Source organism: Danio rerio, chromosome 5, assembly GCF_052040795.2.
Source record: "Danio rerio strain M-AB ecotype USA chromosome 5, GRCz13ab, whole genome shotgun sequence".
NCBI lineage: Eukaryota > Metazoa > Chordata > Actinopteri > Cypriniformes > Danionidae > Danio > Danio rerio.
Window position 1 is genome coordinate 70797321 of NC_141025.1, and position 23335 is coordinate 70820655.

The following is a 23335-nucleotide window of genomic DNA, read 5'->3' on the forward strand; positions in this document are numbered from 1 at the left end:
TCCCCTTGTTCGTGTTTCCACCGGGTGCTCCGGTTTCCCCCAGAGTACAAAGATATGCGGTATAGGTGAGCTAAATTGGCCGTAGTGTATGTGTGTGTTTTGATGTTTTCCAGTGTTGCGGCTGGAACGACATCCACTGCGTAAAACATTAGCTGGATATGTTTACGGTTCATTCCGCTGTGGCTGAATAAAATGAATAAATGAATGAATGTAAAAGGTTTAGCCATTATTATTTTGTTCAAGTTCGAGCAAGATGAATAATTACAAAATGACAAAAACATGATCTTTGTTAATTCTTTATTGAGCATACAAGTGAATACCCAAATAATTTTATATAAGCAAACATAGTATACATAATATAATAGAACCAAATTTTGTAATAATACTTTAAGCTTTACATACATACACAGATAAAGTGACTATTCCATGTTTTTGGACGTAAAAGTTCAAATCCTATGTACATTCCTTTACATACTTCATATCGTTCATTCGACAATAAACATGCTCTGATTGGCCTGCAGTGACGCAAATCGGTCACTAAGTGGTGCTTGATCCCAATGGATCCATTCAGTAGAGAGGCTAAAGCAAATAACGTGGTGTGGTTTAGAGGGAATGGGACAAAACAATACTACTGCATGCAAATGTGAGTAAAAGATGCACTGACTACTGATCATCTTAAGTGACTGTGTTTGATCACATTGTTATGAGGCAGATATCTGCCACACAGAGCCGACAGTGCATGTAGTTCAACAAGAAACAGCCCTTCCATGGCCATCGTCTTTACTTCAGTGCTGAGTTCTGCAGGCGTTGTTTGTCATGTCTATTCACTTTTTCACCTTTGGGAACTGCAGAGTATCCACGTAAGGTGAGAGTATTCAGAGCCGGCTTGGCACTGACACACTTGTGCTTTTGACGAACAGCCAAACGGTGGGACTGCTAACATCTCGAGTGCATTGTGCTTTCTCATAGCACCATGGTGGGTATGTGATGCACCAGGGAGGCTGGGTGTGGAACCTGTGCCAGCTGAGGAGGTGGAGGCGAATGAGCCTGAAGCCCCACTACAGCCCCTGTGTTGGCCGGCCGGTGCCTGGCACTCTTCTGGTGCGCCCGCAGCCCTGCCAACTGTGAATAAGCGCTTTGGCAGACGTGGCATTTATAGGGGCGCTCGCCTGTGTGGAGACGCACATGGTTACGGAGGGTGGAGGACTGGCTGAAGCGGCGGTTGCAGAAGCGGCAGACAAATGGCTTGTCCAGGGTGTGTATGCGCATGTGGGAGCGCAGGTTGCTGCGGGAGTTGAAGCCACGGTGGCAGATAACGCAGCGCATGCGGCTGGCTGTGGACAGGGCGGCAGCGGTGACAGTGTCGCACAGGTGGAACTCATCTGGGGGGAGAGGAAAAACACTGTCAGCGGACTGAAGCTAATAGGTCAGGTGCTTTAAACATATGCTAATGGAGTTTTAAGTATGATAAAGATCTGAAAAGTCCCACCCAAAGCCCTGCAGCTATTGAATAACTCACCAGTTTTCGTTTTCTTCTGCTGTTCTTCCTCTGTGCCAGGGACTCCAGGAATGCCCAGGAAGGTGTTGTGGGAATTCCCATACCACACAAGCAGTTCTTGATCTGGAGGTATTGTCTGGTAATGAAGGAAAATGTAAATAAGTTAAATTAATTATAAACGTACATTCATATTTTTACTTCAAGTTTAAAGGGATAGTTCACCCAAAAATCTACTCACTATTTGCTCACTCCCAAGTAGTTTCGAGCCTTTATGAGGTCTCTTTTATGTTAAACACAAAATAAATTGTTTTGAAAAATGTTAGAAACCTGTAACCATTGACTTCTATAGGACGAACAAATACTGTGGAAGTCAATGGTAACAGGTTTTTAGCCTTTAAAAAAAATCTTATTTTGTGTACAAGAGGTTTGTGTCAAGTGAGGGCAGTAAATGATTGCAGAATTTTCAGATTTGGGTGAACTTTCTCTTTAAACTAAAATCTTATATATATATATATATATATATATTGTTTTACTTTTATTATATGTATACATGTATACTTTTAATTTGATACTTTTTGTAATACTTTTATTAGATTATATATTTTTTATTGCGACTGAACTAAATATCTATAGAAATTCTTAGAACGTTTAAAATCGAATATATATAAATATATTAATTTAGGTCGACGTGTGAAAATGAAAAATGTATGCAATTTTAAGAAAAAAGTAACAACAAAAGTATATAAAACGAACCTCTACTGCTTTGTAAAATATGCTGCTTCCGATCTGCACGACCTCCAAGTTCTGTTCTTGCTCATTGCGCGCGCATTTGATGTAAGTCATCCAGCTGCGATGATCCTCTTGACTGGCATCGATGAAATAGCGCACAGTGCCATCTTCATTGAAAACCTTAGGAGAAAAAAAACTGTCATAAACATCTTGGCAACAAATCTTAAGAGGATTAAAATAAAATCATGCCCATGCATGCGACACCTGTTGAACGTAGCTTACCTCCCACATGAGATTGTTGTTCTTGAAGAGATCCACATGCTCGGGTGAAATGACCCTGCCTGTGAATGGACCCATTTCGGTGCCAGCTTTTATCCAAGTCTTGGAGAAGATGCCAAGTCCTTCTCCGGGGATCGAGCTCTGTGCAATGATGACTTCACTTGGCAGAACTAAGCTGGAAAGTTTCTGGACCTCTGGAGACAGAAAGCGTCAAATAAAGTAAGAATAAAATAGCAATAAAATAAGTTAAGATAACGAATTAAACTTTGAGGCAACTTTAGAAAAAGCACGTACAACGAAAAATAAATATAATATCGAAATTAAACAATAAATTTAGTTTTTATTTACACGAATGAAACCTTTTATTTCGTAAAACGATATTATTGTAGAGGAATGCGTAAAGTGTCCATCAGACTTCAAATGCGGCTCCCAGGAGAGATTCAAATAAATGTCAAACGCGTCTTTACGTCTGAGAATTCAACAATTTTCTACGCTTTAAATGTGACGAGGCCATATATTCATAGGCAAGAAACAGCTTATTCCGTATTCATTATCCTTTCAGCAACTTTGTAGCACTAAATGTGCGCTGAAAGAAACGAAAACCTTCTTTAAACGGCCCAGGAATTTGTGACAAAACGCAGAAAAGGAGATTAGCTGCTTGACATGGTGTGAATAGCGCTAGAATCAGCTTTCACGGCATATTAACAGCGGGACGAAAAACTTTAAATGCGCCTGAGAGGAGAGAAAAGTGTCAAAGCGGGGGTGTGGAGACTGTCCCGAGCTGATGAATGACGGGCTTTTCTCTGTCTAACGTCCCGGCTTCACTGGCAACTTTCTCAGGTCAAGCACAACGTTATTCTCATGATTTTAATAGCCTTATTTAAATAAGTTTCGCTTTGCCAGTGAGCCATTTGCAACACTCAAATCCCTATTTTATTATGCGCCCTAAAGTATTAAGGATAAAAAATAATTTAGGATATATTTATCTTACAAATGCGTGGAAGACTGAGTGGCTTTAAAGGTGTTGACTTCTGTATGAAGGAATTTCTGAAATAAATTGTTTTGTTGAACTCCGTCCAGCCCGCAACTAGGCTATTTGTCTTGCAGATTTAGCAAAGTGTCCTTCAGATATTTTAAACAAACAAGTGTTGTATATTGAGTAAAAATTTTATTAAAGTGATCAGTGTACTAGTTTTGTGGAAATGCGTCTCAGAACTTGAATAATTTAAGCTTGATACTTTTTCAAGTGAACACTTCTCAAGCGTATCAATCTGTCTTTTGTTTATGGATTTCGCAACTTTTTTGGCAATTGGAAATGTTAAAAACGCCTATGATATAGAAAACCAACATAATGCGCCAGGAGAAAATGCATTGAGGCTGATTGCACTGGTTATTTAACAACTGACATCTTTTAAATCGTCAATAACCACTAAATTAAGAGTCTTTGCCATTAGTTTCATCCTTATATAAACTTATTTAAAGCCCTTTCAATTGTATTAGAATCACAATTCACTATAAAATTGCTCTTTGTTGTAGTAATGCTATTCACAAAAAAGTTTTTATTAGTGAAACATCTACCTTTAATAATAAAATTGCTTCTTTAAAGAGCTATCCATTAAAAAGTTACAGGGCGAACCATCTCCTCATCTTTTAGTGCGTGTTTTAAAATAAAAGCTCCAATATAAAAAGTGTGAAACTGCTTTACACCAAAATGCTAGCAAACATACTTTTAAAACTTCCAAGCACATCTTGCAAACTGACCTCCAGAGAATGACTGCGCCAGGACCTCTGCGGTGAAGGCAGTTTTGGGGCTGACAGTGGCGGTCTTCTCCTCGAACAGGTGTTCCCCCAGCACGTTCCTCCAGCGGCCGTACAGGAAACTGTGCAGGATGTCTGAAGTGATGATGTCGGACAGGGCCAAAGACTGTTGCTTAAATCCAGCCTTCAGAACCAGAGCATCTGCAGGCAACACTGAACCCATGATGAGCCGAACCCCGAAAATATCCCCCTTGCTGTTAAATTCAGAGCGAATATATATGTTGTTAAAGTCGACCGTAATCGATAAATCAGTCTGAGGCCAATGCAGTGTCAATGTGCTCTCTTCTTGCTATGTCGAGAGAATGTTAGCCTTTCCAAGGTCCCGGTGGGCTTTATATGCGTCAGGTCTGACCCACGGTAATTAGTTATTAATGACCCTCCCCTTGTGTTCTTTAGACTTGTTCAACCAGAGGAAAAAAACGCCACACTCTTTATTGAGTGGCTACTCCTGAGGGGGTGGGGGAAGAAGGGGGAGCGATGTGTGTGTGTTGATGCTCAGGATCCAACAAACCGCGTTTTGGCTAAAATAACAAGCCCCATCTCAGCACTGTGAGCTCCGCTCCAGCTGTTTGCACCAGAGATGAACATGATCACTTCTGGAACGAAAACCTAAACGCAAACTTGATTCTCAACATGAAAACTAATAAACGACATTGGTTATAAGATGTTAGATGTTTTATTTCGTTTGTCTCATAGCGGAACTGTCATTATCAGGGGGTTTCAGTGTGTTTTTAAGTGATTTCATGTGTAAAACTTACACAATAATATTACAGGAACAAAAAATATGATTGCTATTTTTTCTCAGGGTATTTTATTCCTAACAGAACCTTGTAAGAAGGAACAAACCATTAAATAATACATTAATATTTACTACATTTATGATTTATTCCTTTATTTAAAATAGTAATATAAATAAGTTATATGAAATTATGCGGTATTGATCCAATAATGGCACATTTAGCTAAACCAACGCAAGCATTAAAATTGCGTTTCTTCTCTATTAATATTGAAAATACAGAACTCGGCAATCATCGAAATTAAATTCGCATAAACAAACTGAATAGGTTTTAATGATGTGATTTGGAGTACGAAAATATGCAAAGCCGTCTGGGTCAAGTATATCTTTTATTCAATCTTTTTCAGGCCGAAGTAATTTAATATTCATGGATGTTAATTTAAAGTCTTTTAGTATTGTGTGAGGTGTATATGGGCTTTTTTTCTGAATAGCCCCATGCCTTTCCCCCTCTTTCTCCAGGGTTGATGGACTGAGACAAAATGGGCAGTTTCCCCCCTTTCCAACAGGGAGGACATCTTTATTCCTTCCCCGGCTTGCGGGTTTCCTATTCAGCTCTCTTCAAAATAATGCCGGCTGAATGAAAAGTGCTGCAAATCAATCTTTTATGGTGTTTTTGAGGGCAATTTGACATCCATGCACTCTTCTTTTCTTTGAGATAAGTACAAGGGGATGGCCCGAAAAAAATCTGGACAAGGATGGGGTCTGGCGAGTGGGGAACTTCGAAAGGGAGATGCGAGGAGAGCGCTGAGGAGAATATAGGTGAGTGATAGGGCAAGAAAAAAGATTAGGACTCAACAGCTGCTTTTGGGGGGTTATCCCCCCCTTCTCCTTGTGGCTTTTCTTTTTCTTCAGGGGTTTCACCCTCCCTGCTGAATTGGATTTGCACAAGTACAGATTGATTTGTTTTTATTGCGCTATTATCGGTTTCATAAATAAGGGCAAACTTAGCCTGCATGGGGTGAGAGATTCAGTCAGGTTTTTCCTACAATAGAACTACTGCAGGCTTACTACTGGAGGATAAAGAAAAATAGTTTACAAAAGTAAAGATAAGTATTTTAATTTTGTCTAAAGAAAGAGAGATAAGTGCGATGTAAGTTAATGATAAAACCCAAAAGGCCTCGTATATACGTATTTATTTATTGTTTTTTTTATTTTATTAATAACAGCGTAAATAAATGGCTGATATAAAGTCTAATGACATTGGCAGACGATTTGCATTATTGATGTATCAACTTGTATATCGATTCGGCGCAATTCGCCACTTAAAAACAACATGTATTCTATAAGGCGAATATTCGTTAGCAGGATAATGGCTATATGAAAAAAATATCCACAATGAGATTGTAACGATAATTGCAAATCTCTGTTTCATGAATTGCTTGCAAAGGATGGCGTGGAAATAATTGTGCGTTCAACAACAGTGATAAAGAAACTTGCTGCTGCGCGTAATGCCTTTCGCATTCATGGCCTTCGTCTGTCCCGCGCGTCTCGGTTGCACAAAGCTGCAAGCTGTTCCGCGGTGCTTTTATCACAACAGAAAGGAGACAAAAATCCCACAATAATGGAGATTTGCAAATGTTTTTCTATTGATTTGACTCAATGAACACTGGATTTTTGGGGCTTGGAAAAAGAGAGGACTTGGGCTGGAAAGCTAAATTGGGAGCGTGAAGGAGAGAAATGGTTTTTTATATGGCTGGATAAAATTTAATTAGCGTAGTACAGCCCTTGAAGGACAATAGAGGACTCAATATGTACCCAATCTGAATCTCATTGGGGATCCAGACCGCAGAAAGTCAAAAGAATCGGAGAGAGAAAAGCAAGCTCTGAGAAAGGGAAGGAGCGCGGCAGACGGCAGGTGACTGGCACGCGTAAAAACAAGAGGGACACTTTTGGCACACGGCTGATTATTTGAAAGAGGGAGAAGACAAAACAAAAATAGAGGTTTCTCCAGGTTTGGCCCACTTAGACCAGCTGAGACTATAGGGAGTGAATAGAGACCAGAGACCAGAGGGGGACTGGAGAGCAAACAGAAAAGCGCGTAAAAGCCGAGTCGCATCCCACAAGTGCTTATGGGAATGTGCCCAAATGGTGCGAGAACACCGAGACAGCAATATATCACGCGAGTATTATGTATGTTCATCTGCTGTGCTCGTACAGTGCGAATTAAAAGCTCGCATTGAGAAATGGATATTGCAGGAGCACGTGCGCAATTTCCATGGAGAGATTTAAGCAGCTGGCTCGATGCCGCTAATGTGGATTGACACTTGGACGAAGAGTGAAATGTTTGTGTTTTTTATCATAGATGTTATCAAATGGCTGTTTTGAGTTCAGGTCTCACTGATCTATTAATTATGCCGCTTATCTTTTCGTAACCGAAAAAGCTTCGTACTTCATCTTTTTCTTAATAACCAATTTATTTAGAAAAAAAAAACCTGTAACACGGATCCACAAAAACGTCTCTACTAAACACAATTTTGTATGACATTAAAAGTGTTTTGAGTGTCTCTTAAAAATGCATTTAGGAAGGACTGCATTGCCAGTCTTATTTTTACACTCATATTTTCAGTTGAAATTATGTTTTGTTAAATAATTATGATATAGAGTAAAAATCGCTTCAAGACTTACAGCCGTTCAACATTTGGAGTTTAATTAACTATATGTATAACCCGACACTCTACATTTAAACACCTTACATCAAAGTTTACTATTCAAATGTAAAAAAACTAACTAGATTAAAATAGCTGAGATATCTCACGGTGGCTCAGTGGTTAGCACTGTCGCCCGACAGCAAGAAGGTAGCTGGTTCGAGCCCCGACTGGGTCAGTTGGCATTTCTATGAGAAATTCGCATGTTCTCCCCTTGTTCGCGTGGGTTTGCTCCAGTTTCCCCCACAGTCCAAAGACATGCGCTATAGGCGAATTGAATGATGAATTCAACTTGTTGGTTAACAGAGTTCCACAGGTGACAGACAGCTGAAATGTAACTTAGTAATAATAATAATAATAATAATAATAATAATAATAATAATAATAATAATAATAATATCCTCCGGTTGCTCCGGTATCCCCCACTGTCCAAAGACATGCGCTATAGGCGAATTGGATAAGCTGGCTGTATAGTGTATGTTTGTGAAAGAGTGTGTATGTTTCCCAATGTTGGGTTGTGGTTGAAAGAGCATCCGCAGCGAAAAACCTTTACTGGATAATTTGGCGGTTCATTCCGCTGTGGCGACCCTTAAATAATTAAGGGACTGAGCCAAATAGAAAATAAATGAACGAATAATAATAATGATAATAATAATAATATTTAAAATACTATTATAACAATTATTAGAATTAATTAGGATTTATGGACATGCACTTGCAAGCACAGTATATGAATAGAATAAACATCAATTATCCCTTTTATATACTTAAAAAAACATTCCTGAAAGATCCAGGTGAAATAAGTCCTTCATTTTTTCACACACTCCATATGAATACGTAAGGCTTTTATTAATGGTGCTTCACTAATTACCGCTGAAAGCCTATGCATTCCACGGTGGTATTTTAATTCATAAAGCTGTGCACCTGTATAGCTCTATTGATCAGCCAATCAGCATGCTCTGAATGCTGCCAGACAGTGATTTACTGTTAATGATGGCAGTTTCTTTCAGCTTTAGCAACTGTATTATTTTGCGGACCGATCTCTATGAGTTCAATACAGATTGATTATTCTATAAAGTGTCTGTGAACTGCAGAATGAAGTGTTGTGCGGGGTCATTTCGCCCTGGTATTATCTCTTCTCTAAAGTAGATCACGAAATATAAACAATCGATGGAGCGAGGATTCTTCCGAGCAGATTTTAAAAGCTTATCGGTAATGGGAATAAAGCAGTGGAATGATCTGAAAAGAGGCAGAATTTGAAAACAGCTGCTGACGGAGCCGGTGGGAGATAGAGACAGGTCTCCCGGTGGGTGGAGACCACAATGTGCACTAACAGCGGATTTGGAAAATCACTGTGACATATAGTGTTCGCAGTGAGAAAGAACAGCCCTTTTTGTTACAAACTTGTTCAAGAAAGGATAAAAAAACTTATTTGAGTATTTTATGGTTAATTTGATTGTCATATGAGTTATCAATTTTATCTTAAATTATTAATAAATGTATTTTTAATTAAAATTATATATTAAAGATCTAAATAATATAGTTATAAGAAGTTGTCAAAGTCTAAATCAACGCAACATGTATTTTTTTTAGATTAGATTAGACTTAAATTTATTGTGATTACACAAGTACAAACACAAGGCAATGAAATGCAGTTTATGTCTAAAGGAGTGCAATAGCAGCAAGTGCAGGATATCCATTACAAAGTGCAATTATAGAAAAACTATGGGTAATATTTACAGATGGATGTACTATAAATATTATATACAGCTTGTATTAACTGTGAACAGAGATACAGTTTGCTATTGGCTATTAATCAGAGCAGATAGAAATGAACAATGTACAGTGGATATGTACATTTCAAGATGAATTAGTGCATCAAAGTGCAATGAATATGTACAATTTTAAATGTGCAAATGTTAAACAGTGCAGAGACTATGGGGAGTGTAAGTTATGAGGATAGTGTGGGGGTGTATGGGGCGGGGAGTTCAAAAGATGGTAAAAGCTAAATATAATTAAAAAAAACATGAATTTAATAATCATACACCAATTATTTTCCTTCTGTTTATTGGATTTATCAGTTACACTATTCCCACTATTAACTACACTGGATCATTGCAGGTTTATAATTAAGATGTTGGCTGTTTATTAAAGTAAATCTTATTCTACATGCCTAATCCTACCCTACCTTACTAAGAAGCAGCAAAGCTTTTTGGTTGTACTGCTATATTAAATGTCTAAATAATAAGACATAAGTTGTAATAGGTTGTAAATCATCACAACAGATTATTTGTGTTTCATAATTTATGAATTACTTTCTTATTGTTTACTGGAATTAACATTTCCCACTACTTACTACTGGATTATTACAGGCTTATTATTAAGGTCTTGGCTTATACAGTATGAGCTTATTCGTCTTCCCTCATCCTACCCTAAACATATACTACCTTACTATAAAGCAAATTAGTACTTAATAGAGCTATAAGTCTTAGTTAATGGTCTGTTAATAGCAAGAAATTTACCTTAAATGAAAGTGTGGCAAAATGATCAAAGCAGTTCTAATTGATTTATTGATGGTAATAAAGAAAAATCCTACTTATGCTTATTTTTACTTTCCATTTTTAAGACTTATTTATTTTTTACTTTCCAAGTCTGTGTGACTATTTTCTTCTGCAGAACACAAAATAAGACTTTTTTTAAAATTATTGTCGTTTTGGTTGTACCTGTATCTATATTAATGGTCTAAATAATAAGATACAAGTTGGAACAGGTTGTAAATCAACATAACAGATTATTTGTAATAAGTTATGAATTACTTTTTTTTGTTTACTGGAATTAACACAGTAAACTATCAATTACCACCACTAATTACTAGATAATTAGAGGCTTATTATTAGGATATTGGCTGTTATTATATAAGTATTTTTACAGTATGATCTTATTTTACATCCCTAATCCTACCCTAAGCATCTACTACCTTAGTATAAAGCAGATTAGTACTTCATAGAGCTACAAGTCTTAGTTAACAGTTTCTTAAAGCAAGAATTGTACCTTAAATGAAAGTGTGATAAAATAATCAATACACTTCTAATTGATTTATTTATGGTAATAAAACAAAATCCTACTTATGCTTATTTTTGCTGTCTATTTGTACTACATAGTAAATTCCAGTAATCCATTTTTTTCCCCACAGTAACTTACTGGCAACGGTGGCGCAACCATCCGGTAAAATGTATAAGTACTGTAAAATAAATTACAGTAATCCAACTTTTACAGTAACTTGCAACTGTGATGCAAGCATATGGTGAAATGTTTATGTACTGTAAAATAAGTTACAGTAATCCAATTTTCAGTAACTTACTGGCAACCGTGGTGCAAACATACGGTAAAATGTTTATGTACTGTAAAATGAATTACAGTAATCCAATTCTTACATTAACTTACTTGCAACCATGATGCAAACGTGGTGAAATATTTATGTACTGTAAATTAAGTTACAGTAATCCAGTTTTTACAGTCACTTACTGGCAAATGCGGCGCAAAAATATGGTAAAATGTTTATGTACTGTACAATAAATTACAGTCATTATTTTTTCACAGTAACTTACAAGCAACCGTGGTGCAAAATACAGTAAAATGTTTATGTACTGTACGATAAATTACAGTAATCAATTTTTTTTAAAGTAACTTACTGGCAACCGTGTTGCAAAATACAGTAATGTTTATGTACTGTACAATAAATTACAGTAATTTATTTGTCCAAGGTAACTTACTAGCAACCGTGGTGCAAAATACGGTAAATGTTTATGTACTGTACAATAAATTACAGTAATACAATTTTTTAAAGTGACTTAGTGGCAAGCGTGGTGCAAAATACAGAAAAATGTTTATGTACTGAACAATAAATTACAAAAAAAACAACATTTTTTTAAGTAACTTACAACCGTGGTGCAAATTACAGTAAAATGTTTATGTACTGTACAATCAAATATAGTAATTGATTTTTTTACAGTAACTTACTGGCAACAGTGGTGCAAATTACAGTAAAATGTTTATGTACGGTACAATAAATTACAGTAATACATTTTTTAAAGTAACTTACTGGCAACCGTGGTGCAAACATATGGTAAAATGTTTATTTACTGTACAATAAATTACAGTAATACATTTTTTAAAGTAACTTACTGGCAACTGTGGTGCAAAATACAGTAAAATGTTTATGTACTGAACAATAAATTACAGTAATCCATTTTTTCCCACAGTAACTTACTGGCAAACGTGGTGCACACATATGGTGTAATGTTTATGTACTGTACAATAAATTACAGTAATTATTTTTTCCACAGTAACTTACTGGCCACCGTGGTGCAAAATATGGTAAAGTGTTTATGTACTGTACAATAAACTACAGTAACCCATTTTTTCACAGTAAATTACTGTCAACCGTAGAGCCAGTACTGTACTGTAAAAATAAACAATATTGCTTAGATTATATTTAATTATATCTGTGTACCTGTGTTACCAATTAACATTCTACTGAAGAAAAAAAAAGTCATATACATCATGTGCAGTAAATTTAATAGCATAACATTAACTAAGATTAATAAATGCTGCAGAAGTACTGTTCATTTTCAGTTGAATGTTCATTGATTCTAACACACGAATCCTTATGGTGAAGTGTTATTTTTAAGTCATTCAAACGTGGAACAATAAAATGCCACAATTTTCTTTTTTTGGAGGACGATTCCCCCCTTTAAGAAGCATCCATATAAATAACAGCACTATAGCAGGTGTCTATACCAAACATTAATAACAGACATAAGCCCCTGCGCATTGTCCTCAATTCAAAGACACCAATGCTGCACCGTTCGACAACCTGTTACAGTTACAAAACTCAAGGTGAGAGTACAAGGATAAGCAGCAGTAAAGACGAAACGCAAAGTTGTGATAGCAATAAACCACTATGACCCGCATCATTCTTGCAGATAAGTGACGGCAATTTCCTTTGAGAGATAAGTGCATTAAAAGAAAAGGTAAATGCTTGTAAAAAATAAATATGGCTTTAACTGATGCCTGCATTTACATAATTCACCTATCATTTCGCAAAAAGGGAGAAAAAGGCATACCCCTCTTGAGCATTGTAGTCATTAGAGTGATCTTGACATTTCGCTGGGAAAAATGTCACTGCATCAAATGATCTCAAAACAAAAGACCTCTTAGTCCACACAATAGTCCACTTACAGCTTTTCCTAAAGTTTTTTTTCTCTCTCTCTCTCTCTCTCTCTCTCTCTCTCCCCCTCCTAGCACACGTCAATTTTGTGGCTAATGCATTTCAGAATTAAGATTGGATAGAGGTCTATTATGGTCAGAAAAAAAAGCAAAAAAAAGTAAAAGCAAAAACCTCTTCTCCCACTAGAGCCTAAATTTTTAATCAGTGGTTATCTATCTAAAGGTCAGAGGAATAAATGCAGGCTCATCAGTATTTACCCTTCCACTTAAGAAGATATTTCCTGAAATAATCCATCCGCTTTTATTACGGCGTGGCACCACTCTCCCTACTTTCACTATTCAATTAAGGGACACCTTCTGGGTCATTACCCAATAATTACTCATTTGCTACTGATGCCAAATGTGCTTTTGGCAATGGCCTGTGTGTGTCTATTACTGCAGAGCGTGTACAGTATACAGCTGCCCCGGCTATTCCCATGCTGACACCCTCATAACACAGCCTTTCTCTCGGCTTCCTGTCTCAAACTTTTCAAATGGCCACTTAGCGCTCGTGCACAGGACATCAATTTTAAGTTGTTGTCATCTGATGTGTAATTACTGGTAAAGACTTGATGGCTGACATCATCGCGAGGCTGACCGCAGATGTGGGAGATGAAGCAGCATCGCACACACGGGGCTATAGGCACTAGGTTTCAGAATATACATGATAGTGCATTTAAATGAAAGGTTATGATGGCGAGTTTCACTGAGATGCTATGGAAATACATATTGCAATATGAACACATCTTCACCAGATGACTTGAATAGGTCTATTTGGAAGTAAGTGGACGTATTATGCAAAAATCACTTTAATATGGGTTTAAACACTGTTGGATGGCAACAGTGTGTGATTATAGCCAGCCTCTAATAGTAAAAATTAATTGAGTAATTTTTTATAATCACACTTGATAAAAAAAAGTCTGCTAAAACACTTTGATTGACATTCTCCCTTTGTACACGTCATCAGAGCCGTAAAGTCCCGCCCTTTTTACAGCTGGCGCAATAAGGCGCAAGACGTGTATAACGTGATTTGTTACTATTTTCAGACCAACACTACTCTAATTTTCCTGCTTTGCACAATGTTGTTAAAATATCAATAGTTTAATGTCGCTTTATGGACTTATGGGTGTTCCAGTCTATAAATGAGGTATGTTAAGGCGCATAATTGGCACGTTGCTATTTTGAAAAACTATAATAGACTGCACATTTGACCGGCTAAAGCCCAGCAGAGCACACTAGTTGTGCGCCTTAAAATGTACACATTGCTTAATACACACAGGTTAATTGCTTAATGCACATTTGCTTAATGCACATTGCTTAATACGCACAGGATGTACAGCAAATCACACATATCTTTACAAATAAAAAGGAATTAAATGATTAAAATATTACAAAAAATATTATTTTCTATATAAATATTAAAACCACTGCCTCCATGCCTTCTTCATCTTGGGGGCTTTTTTCAGTTTATTTATGACAATTTGCGCTTGTATGATGTTATTATTAGTAGTATTATTTATTATATGCATATTTATATTTGTTTTAATAAAAACAAGTTTAGATTTGCCCACCTGTTGGGTTTTGGACCATATAGGGCATAAGAATAGGGCGTGTGTTTGGATATAACCACACTTCGTTATTATTGTTCATTTCAAGAGTTCACACTTTGCTGATGATTGATTATAAAGCTTGTTTGGCATACTGTCCTGGGAGAGAGCCCTGAGCTCATAAGATCCTCGAGCCTGGGGCTCCCTCCTGTTTGTAAGGCGAGAGGGGAGTTTGAGCTCAGGTAGATCTCGAGAACTCCCTTGCTTTAGTAGCTAATGAACAGATAGTGATGGCTCTTATAGGATATCCACTTACTAGGAGCATGTCATGGTGCCTATTTGGATTAGTCAATTCACATAAGTTGCATGTTTTTGGACAATGGGAGGAAACCGGAGAACCCAGGGGGAAACCCACATAAGCATGGAGAGAACTTGTAAACTCCACACAGAAGCGTTGGCTGGCTTGGTAAGGACTAGAACCAGTGACGTACTTGCTGTGAGGCAACAGTGCTAAGCACTGGGCCACTGTGCCACCCATGTAGGAAAGGAGGTGGAGTAGGGGTGGGGGGGTGGAGGGGTGGAGGGGGGGTGTATTCTTCAAAATGAAGATGGATGGTATATGGAACTTAGGGTATTTATAGTGGCTTAGGAATCATTTGATTGGTGAATTCATAAATTGAATAATGCGGGACCAGCAATGAATTCATAAGCAATTAAAGCACGTGATCCTCTCGAAATTAGTTTCTAAATAAACTTCACTTATTCATTTGCTGGAAATAAGAACTGAATTTAGAAATAGCTTTGAATCAAATCTTTGTGCTTAACAAGCTAAATTAAATATGTAGGCTAATGGATGTCTTCAGTGGATTGTGTACAACACCCGTTTCCTTATCCACGAAAGTAAAGGAGTAAAAAGTATAATAAATAGAAAGTAAAGAGGTTGAATGGAGGGGGCTCGCTGCAGAGGGTCTGTTTAACTGTTTTTTCGCTAGTGAAGCATTCAGTTTTTCTACTTACAAAGTCTGCCAAGCAAATATGCCAGGGTGTGACGCAACTGACTCTTAAAGGAAATGGGAAATAAGACTCTGATTTAAAACACACCCATATCTCATTAAGAGAATAAGCAAAACCATAAGACCATAAGAGTGTATTTTTCCATCCTTAAAATAGCAAAAGTGAATTTGAAATTGCCCTTAATGCTTTTGTGCCTTGCGTTTTAGACTTTTCGCCTTGATTGTTAAAATAGAGCCCACAGTGATAATCTCTCCTTCATTAGCATCAACAGCCCTGGGTGAAAAGCAAATATTTTGAATCTGCTGCCATGCTAACGCATAGGCTTTTTAGCTCCTCCCTCTTTTCAAAGAAAGGACTGGGAGCACAATCTCATTGAATTTAAAGAGAAAGTCACCAAAACAGAACAATTTGGAACAAAGCCTAAAAGGTGCAGTTTCAAAGAGTTATAAAACAGTATTTGTCGGGTATTTTGAGCTGCAACTTCCAACATTTTTCTGGCTTATTCTGAAAATGTAGCCCTATATACGTTTCTGGAGATTGTGAATTCTGTTGCCAGAAGTACTTATGGCTGCATTTAGTCTTTAAAACAAATGCTACGGGGTGGTATGATGCCGTTCCTTTTTGCGCCTACCAGTTGGCCGCTTACCTTTCTATGGACAGTTTTCCGGCTTTTACCAGTTTGTCCAGTTAGCTCACCATGTACGTCAGTGGACTTGAGACGCAGAGAGGAGATGACCATGAAGATGAAGTTCGAGTCAGGAGAGGAACAGTCCAACAAAGCAGGCAAGACAAAAACTGCAGTAAAAAATGTAAATAACAGGGTGGTAAAAGAAAAATCAAGTGAGGGCTTTTCTTTTTCTGGATTGCTTTTTAAATTTGTCGGTTGGGTTTAGGGATGTGGGTGGGCGGGTCAGTCAATGCTTTTAAAAACACTAATGGTTGGCTTCAGGGAAAGAGGCAAGTGGGTCAGTCGATCAGTCAGTCATTCAGTTAGTGGACAGTGGCCTCTGGTGGATTTACGCATAAACAGCAGGCATGAATGGCACTCGCAAGAGAAATTTAAGGACTGAAAAAGCATATACATCGGCCTCTGGTGGATTCGCAAAAACAAAAACTGCACAAAAATGTAGCTCCTGTGACGTATTTGGTGCTCTCCAGAAATGTATATAGCGGTACATTTTCAGAAAGAGCCTGGGTTTTATATTTGCAATTGATCTGTATTGTCATCTGTAAACTGATTTTCTAAACACAAACAGTACATGACGGCCTGCTGTGGCTAAACTAAAGTTGAACAACAATTGCAGTGCGGGTAAACTGAGAGCTTATATGAAAGAATCTGGTGAAATGTAAATTTATTTCACAACAGAAAATCTAAATGGAATATGAATAAGTAAATCATGCTTCAGTTGTGTTTAAAACTTAATTTTGAGAAACTTTTCAGATCATGGTGATGCTTTAACTGACTGAAATTATGATTGCTGACTTCATATTTTTAGTATGTTGTGTACAAACATGGGAAGTAGGGATGCTCTAAATAGGATTTTGGCAGCCAATACAGAGTACTGATTCTAGTGCTTCAAGCTTTATAATGCATTTAGCACATTTCCCCTGTAAGTATGATACTTAAATTAAGCAGAGTTAGCTCCCTACTTAAGAGAAGAAATGAAGGATGCTGCATATAATACCTTAAACACATCTCTTTTAACCATTTAATTTGTACATGTCATGGCCAGAAGCAACTTTACAGAAAAAATATAACGCAGATATTAAAAAAGGTAAGAAAAATTGCAAACAATGCCATTTGCAAACACTGCAAACGATGGAAGAATAATTCAACATGTCTCAATCAAGAAAAAGTTTGGAGCACACATATGATGCATAAGTAGTTAAAATGCACACCTATAAATCCATCACTTCTTTACTAAAAGGAAATAAACCTCTAAACTACTGTTTATCACAATAAGTATATTACAAGAAGTTATTTATTGAAAATTCAAACTCCTGCGACTGGTTCATGAGATCGGCCAGGGGTGCTAAATCCATCGTTAGCCAAGGTCGCAAGTTCCGTTGTAACATACATACCTGTAGTTCGTTGATTTGGCGTTTGCCACATCAATCATTCCAACAAACACTCGCAAACTTTTGCACCTGCAAATACACCTCTGAAGCTCTATTTAGAAACATAGTTCCTGGCTGTGTTATATTCCCAGTTATCCCACCTAGGCCCTATTCATTTAGAACCTTATAATATTTAAACTTGGAATGATTAGAAAAATGAAGTAATCTCTTTTAGGTGTAATTTGTTTTCAAAATATATTTACAGTTCAGTTTTAGTGATCTTAATGTTTACAATTACAAAAAAAAAAAAGATAGCATTTGTTAATGCTTTTAATTTATAGTATGTCATTTATTAAGTATCTGTACTGTATATGACATGGACCTGCTGGTTAGAACATTTCTGCAGTGGTTTGCATGTGTCAAATTGTAAAAGTAGACTTTTCTAAAATAAAAATAAAATAAACAATATCTTAATAACAATAATAACAACAACAACAATAATAATAATAATAATGATGATGATCATCATCATAATCATTAATATTATTATTACTAAAGTATGATTTTTTCTTTTCCTAAAACATAATAAACATTAAATGTCATTTCCTAATAAATAGCCTCATTATTTAATTCTTTATATGATTTATATATGATAATAGAATATGTGTTAGCTTTTGTAAGTAATTTTATGTTTTAGAATAGAATTCATAATGTTCTCAATAATATTTGTAAAGGAAACACAGGCCCTATATGTGCCATTAACATATATTTCAATTGATATGGAAAACGAGTGCATGTTTTTACCAAAATCTTTGGAAAACTATATTGGATTTTTTCTTTAATAAGTGTGCATGTAAAACAACATAATTTGCACAAAAAAATTATGGGGCTCTTCTCTAAAGAAGTTCCCACCCCATTTAGAGCATCATTATGGGCATTTTACGTTATAACTAATGTGGTTCAAACGATGGATCTACGACAGAGAAACTACGTTTTTTGGGGAAATACTTGTCATAAATCTCACTCTTTTCCCACACGATGCATCGTACTATGATAGTTCAGCCGCAAGTTACATCATTGTTTGGAAAATGCACGCCATATTGGCGAGACCAAATAAGTCATTAATTAATGAATAGTAATTATAAGCCGATACCGATCTTCAGCCGATCAATAGGAGCATCTCTAATGGGAAGATTGACACAAAAGATCCAGTTCACAAGAAAAGATCCAAATTTCCCATCACTACATTGAATCTAACCTCTGAAGCAGCCTTGCACACATATTGTACTTAGGGCCGCTATCTTGTGGGCTGTTGTGATTGAATTTGAGGATGGTAGATGGTAGTGTTTATGTGTCCTTTAAATACACCTCTCAAAAATGTATCTTTGGTTGAGTTTTACTCTGCAATATTTATTCTGATGACTTTGAATCTAAACAAATATCCTTATTTACAAACAAACAAACAAACAAACAAACAAACAAACAAACAAACAAACAAACAAACAAACAAACAAAAAACTATAATTAAAACTAAAACTAACACAGAAACTAATCAAAACTTAAACTAAGCAATTTCAAAATATGGAAACTAATAAAACTAGTACATCTCTATCTACTAGGGATGTAACGGTATTGTAAATACCGTCATACCGCAATATTAATTTTTTTCGATATTACCGAAGTCGCATGACTCTGTAAAACTATAGGTCTTCTGAGAAAATTTGCTCAGGCGAATGAAGCGAACGGGAGGTAGCGAAAACTACAATTCCCATCAGCCCATGCTTGACCATCATCCCTTGCGGTCTGTTGTCGCTACAGATCCAGTAATGCGGAAATGGAGTGTGCTGCTAGAAGCGGGGATGAAAAAGAGCTGTAAAACTCTAAAGCGGGTGTTGTCGCCGCGCGCGTACTGAATAGCGGTGTTGTCGCGTGAGTTCTTATCAGCTGTGTTGTCGCGCACGTACTGAATAGCGGTGTTTTCGCGCGAGTTCTTATCAGCTGTGTTGTCGCGCGCATACTGAATAGCGGTGTTTTCGCGCGAGTTCTTATCAGCTGTGTTGTCGCGCGAGTTCTTATCAGCTGTGTTGTCGCGCGCGTACTGAATAGTGGTGTTTTCGCGCGAGTTCTTATCAGCTGTGTTGTCGCGCGAGTTCTTATCAGCTGTGTTGTCGCGCGCGTACTGAATAGCGGTGTTTTCGCGCGAGTTCTTATCAGCTGTGTTGTCGCGCGAGTTCTTATCAGCTGTGTTGTCGCGCGAGTTCTTATCAGCTGTGTTGTCGCGCGAGTTCTTATCAGCTGTGTTGTCGCGCGCGTACTGAATAGCGGTGTTGTCAGCACACTGTTTAGATTGATGCAGACATGAGATCTCTATCTTACTCATGGTTTGTCCTCTCAAGTGGGGGAAAGACAATGCGCAACGTTACCCACTGCTGTCAACCTGGGCCAAGTCATATCTCTCTTGTCCCAGAAACCTCAGTCCCAAATGAGAGGGTTTTTTTTCTGTTGCAGGGGACATTGTAAATACCCAGAGATACCAGCTTTTACCAGATTATATTTATATGATAATTTTCCTTTAAACCCATCTCTATCTAAGTGAGTGAGTGATTAAATGTTGAATGTGATGAGTTTTCAACAATACTAAATTAAAAACTTTATTTTTTTTACATGGTTTAATATTTTTTGTTATTAAAATTGAAGTTCCTGTTTCAAAGCTTACAGATAGATGGCTAATTTGTATGTCATTCACACTTTTGGCACTTTTTTGGAGTATTTTCATAAGTTTTGTTTTTTCCTGTAAATGATTCAATAAATACCGTACCGTGACATTCATACCGAGGTATTACCGTACAGTGAAATTCTGATACCGTTACATCCCTACTATCTACTAAATCTACTATTAAAAAACGGACAGAATTTGAAAACAAACACTCAAAACAAAATGAAAACTAAAACTATTATAACCTTGCATCATACATAGCCAAGACTACAAAACATGAATAAACTTTTTCCATCATATTAAGTTGTTGTACTGGAAATGCACAGGGAGGTGTTAGGAAACCTGTTTGAATAAGCATACTTGCTTTTAAATTCTGCTTATTTACACTTGACTTTTTCACTCTTTTTTTTAGTAAAAGCAAAAGTAGATCGAATTTTGAACAATTATAATATTTACTTAGCAAAAACTATTTCCCCATGGTCATTCTAAGAAGAGTCAGGCAGTAGGGCATCCTCTTGGCATTCATTGGCATGTATGGCTTGATTCTACAAATTGCTGCCGGTTGTTATGCAAAGGTGAAAATAAAAAGAGCGTTGAGCGTTCCTGTTCCAACACAGCCTGATAAAAGGCCTGTGACTCCTCTCAACATTTTCCACTAACATCCATGAAAATCCCAGACAAAAACAGACAGTGGTCCCAGCCCGGAGGAGAAAGAGCATTTGAGGAACACCAGCAGAGTATACCACCCCCATCACGACCTATGTGGGGGGGTTGCATTTCAACAACAAGCAAAACAGAACCGATTCAGCAGGGGTTATAAAGGGAAAAATCCAGGAGCGTCCCCCCTTCACACACACCCCTTTTTCAGCCTGACAGATTGTACGTATTCATGAACCGGTTTCCCCTTTCAGCAAAAAGTCCCTCAAAGACCAGACAGCACCCTCTTCAACCGGGCCAGCCTGGAAAAGAGTCGGCCAGAGATGTCCGAACATCAATTACATGTTTGTTCACTTTTGGGTGACACACAGTTGACCCGGGGTGAACTTACACTGAAAGGGCTGTAAAAAAAGCCTCCTCCTCCTGTTGGCCTTCTCCCAGTGCCAATAGACTACCCTCGGGCCATTAACCCATTGTCAACCAAATGCAACTTCTGCATTAATGAAGCCATTATGAGGTCTACAGTCGGAGAATGAGAGAAATAAAGACACCGACTATTCAATTCATAGAGTGGGCCTTGGCAAGAGGACATAATAAGAGACTCTCAATGAAGCAGGTTAGGGGTGCCGCAAAAGAAGGGAGGCTGGGCGGACAGCTGCGTGAAGGAATGTCAAATGGCGAAGTTGCAAAAATCGCTCCGTTCACGAGGAATCGATTTATGCAAAAGTGCATTTTTAGCTGTTCCGTGGTTGGGATTCGAACCCGTGATCGACTGGTGGCACAATAAAAAGCTTAATCTTTTAACTTTACAGGCATTTGGAAGATTAAAAAGCGACTTCTTTTGGATCACTTCATGAGAACTAAAGCCAAGACCACAGTGTTGTCGCAATGTCTTAGCAGAACACAGAACTAGTTGAGCTTGTTAGCTCGGTAGACTTCTAGCTGAATAATTAGTTGAAGTCAGAATTATTAGCCCAAATTCTGTTTAACAGATTTTTTCCAAAACATTTCTAAATATAATAGTTTTTATTAACTTTCTTTTATCTTTGCCAGGATGACAGTAAATAATATTTGATAGATATTTTTCAAGACACTTCTATACAGCCTAAAGTGACATTTAAAGGCTTAACTAGGTTAATTAGGCAGGTTAGGGTAATTAGGCAAGTCATTGTGTAATGATGGTTTGTTCTGTAGACAATCAAAACAAATATTGCTTGAGAGGGCTAATAATATTGAACTTAAATAGTTTAAAAAATAATTAAAAACTGCTCGAAATAAAAAAATAAGACTTTCTCCAGAAGAAAAAAAAAGATATTATCAGACATACTGTGAAAAATTCATTGCTCAGTTAAACATCAGTTAGGAAATATTTGAAAATAAAAAAAATCATTAAAGGGCTAATAATTGTGACCTTAACTGTATATGCATTTGGCATTTTTGTTTTTTATGCAAAGCAACTGACACAGCATTTAATTACTTCTTGAATTCCATGGGAATTGAACCAACAAGGGCACAATGTCCTACCAGTTGAGCAACGCAAAGACACACAAACATAACAAAGCCATCTTATGGCAACTTGTAACTTTTTTATTAGTGGCTAATTCATATTAACTTGTGAGCTTTCATTCGTACATTTTATTCTGATTTGCTCATCCCCCAATAAGAGGTAGGGGTTTGATGAGGGGTTTAACGGCACACCTTTCAAAAATAATTTATTCATTCATTATCTTTCAGCTTAGTCCCTTTATTTATCAGGGGTCGCCACAGTGGAATGAACCGCCAACTTATCCAGCATATGTTGTACAGATATGCCCTTCCAGCTGCAACCCAGTACTTGGAAACATCCATACACACTCATTTACACTCATACACTATGGCCAATTTAGTTTTTTTTCCAATTCACCTATAGCGCATGTCTTTGGACCCATGTGAACATGGCAAGAACATGCAAACTCCACATAGAAATACCAACTGACTCAGCCGGGACTTGAACCAGCGACCTTCTTGCTGGGAGGCAACAGTGCTATTTACTGAGACACCATGTCACCTCTTTTAAAAATATTAATTCATTAACTTTCCTTCGGCTTAGTTCCTTTAATCATTGAGGTCGCCACATCGAAATGAACCACCTACTTAAGCGGGTCACACACCGGATCCGTCGCTCAGCATTGTGACACGGCCCGCACATGACAGTTGAAAGTATCGCACAGCAGACCCGCACATTTGAATGTTGTTTAATATGAGACTATTCAGATGGCGTTTTGTGGTGCGGCAGAAATATGAAAAGTGTCTTGAGTTGTAGCTGGGCGC

General features: G+C 37.3%; 2 protein-coding genes across 2 annotated transcripts in view; both read right to left on the reverse strand.

Annotated features, from left to right (window-relative positions):
- Positions 1-285: 285 nt before the first annotated feature.
- Positions 286-4631, reverse strand: prdm12b (PR domain containing 12b). The gene is given in 5 exon segments (NM_001007457.2): positions 286-1382; positions 1520-1634; positions 2252-2407; positions 2510-2700; positions 4268-4631. Coding segments are annotated over 5 exon segments (1101 nt in total). The 5' UTR covers positions 4488-4631; the 3' UTR covers positions 286-963.
- Positions 4632-16240: 11609 nt separating this feature from the next.
- LOC147844482 (uncharacterized) overlaps positions 16241-23335 on the reverse strand; it is a 107698-nt gene continuing 100603 nt past the window's right edge. Inside the window, exon 6 of the mRNA XM_087254666.1 lies at positions 16241-16389. The gene's annotated coding sequence lies outside the window, so the exon portion shown is untranslated. The remainder of the gene's footprint in view (positions 16390-23335) is intronic.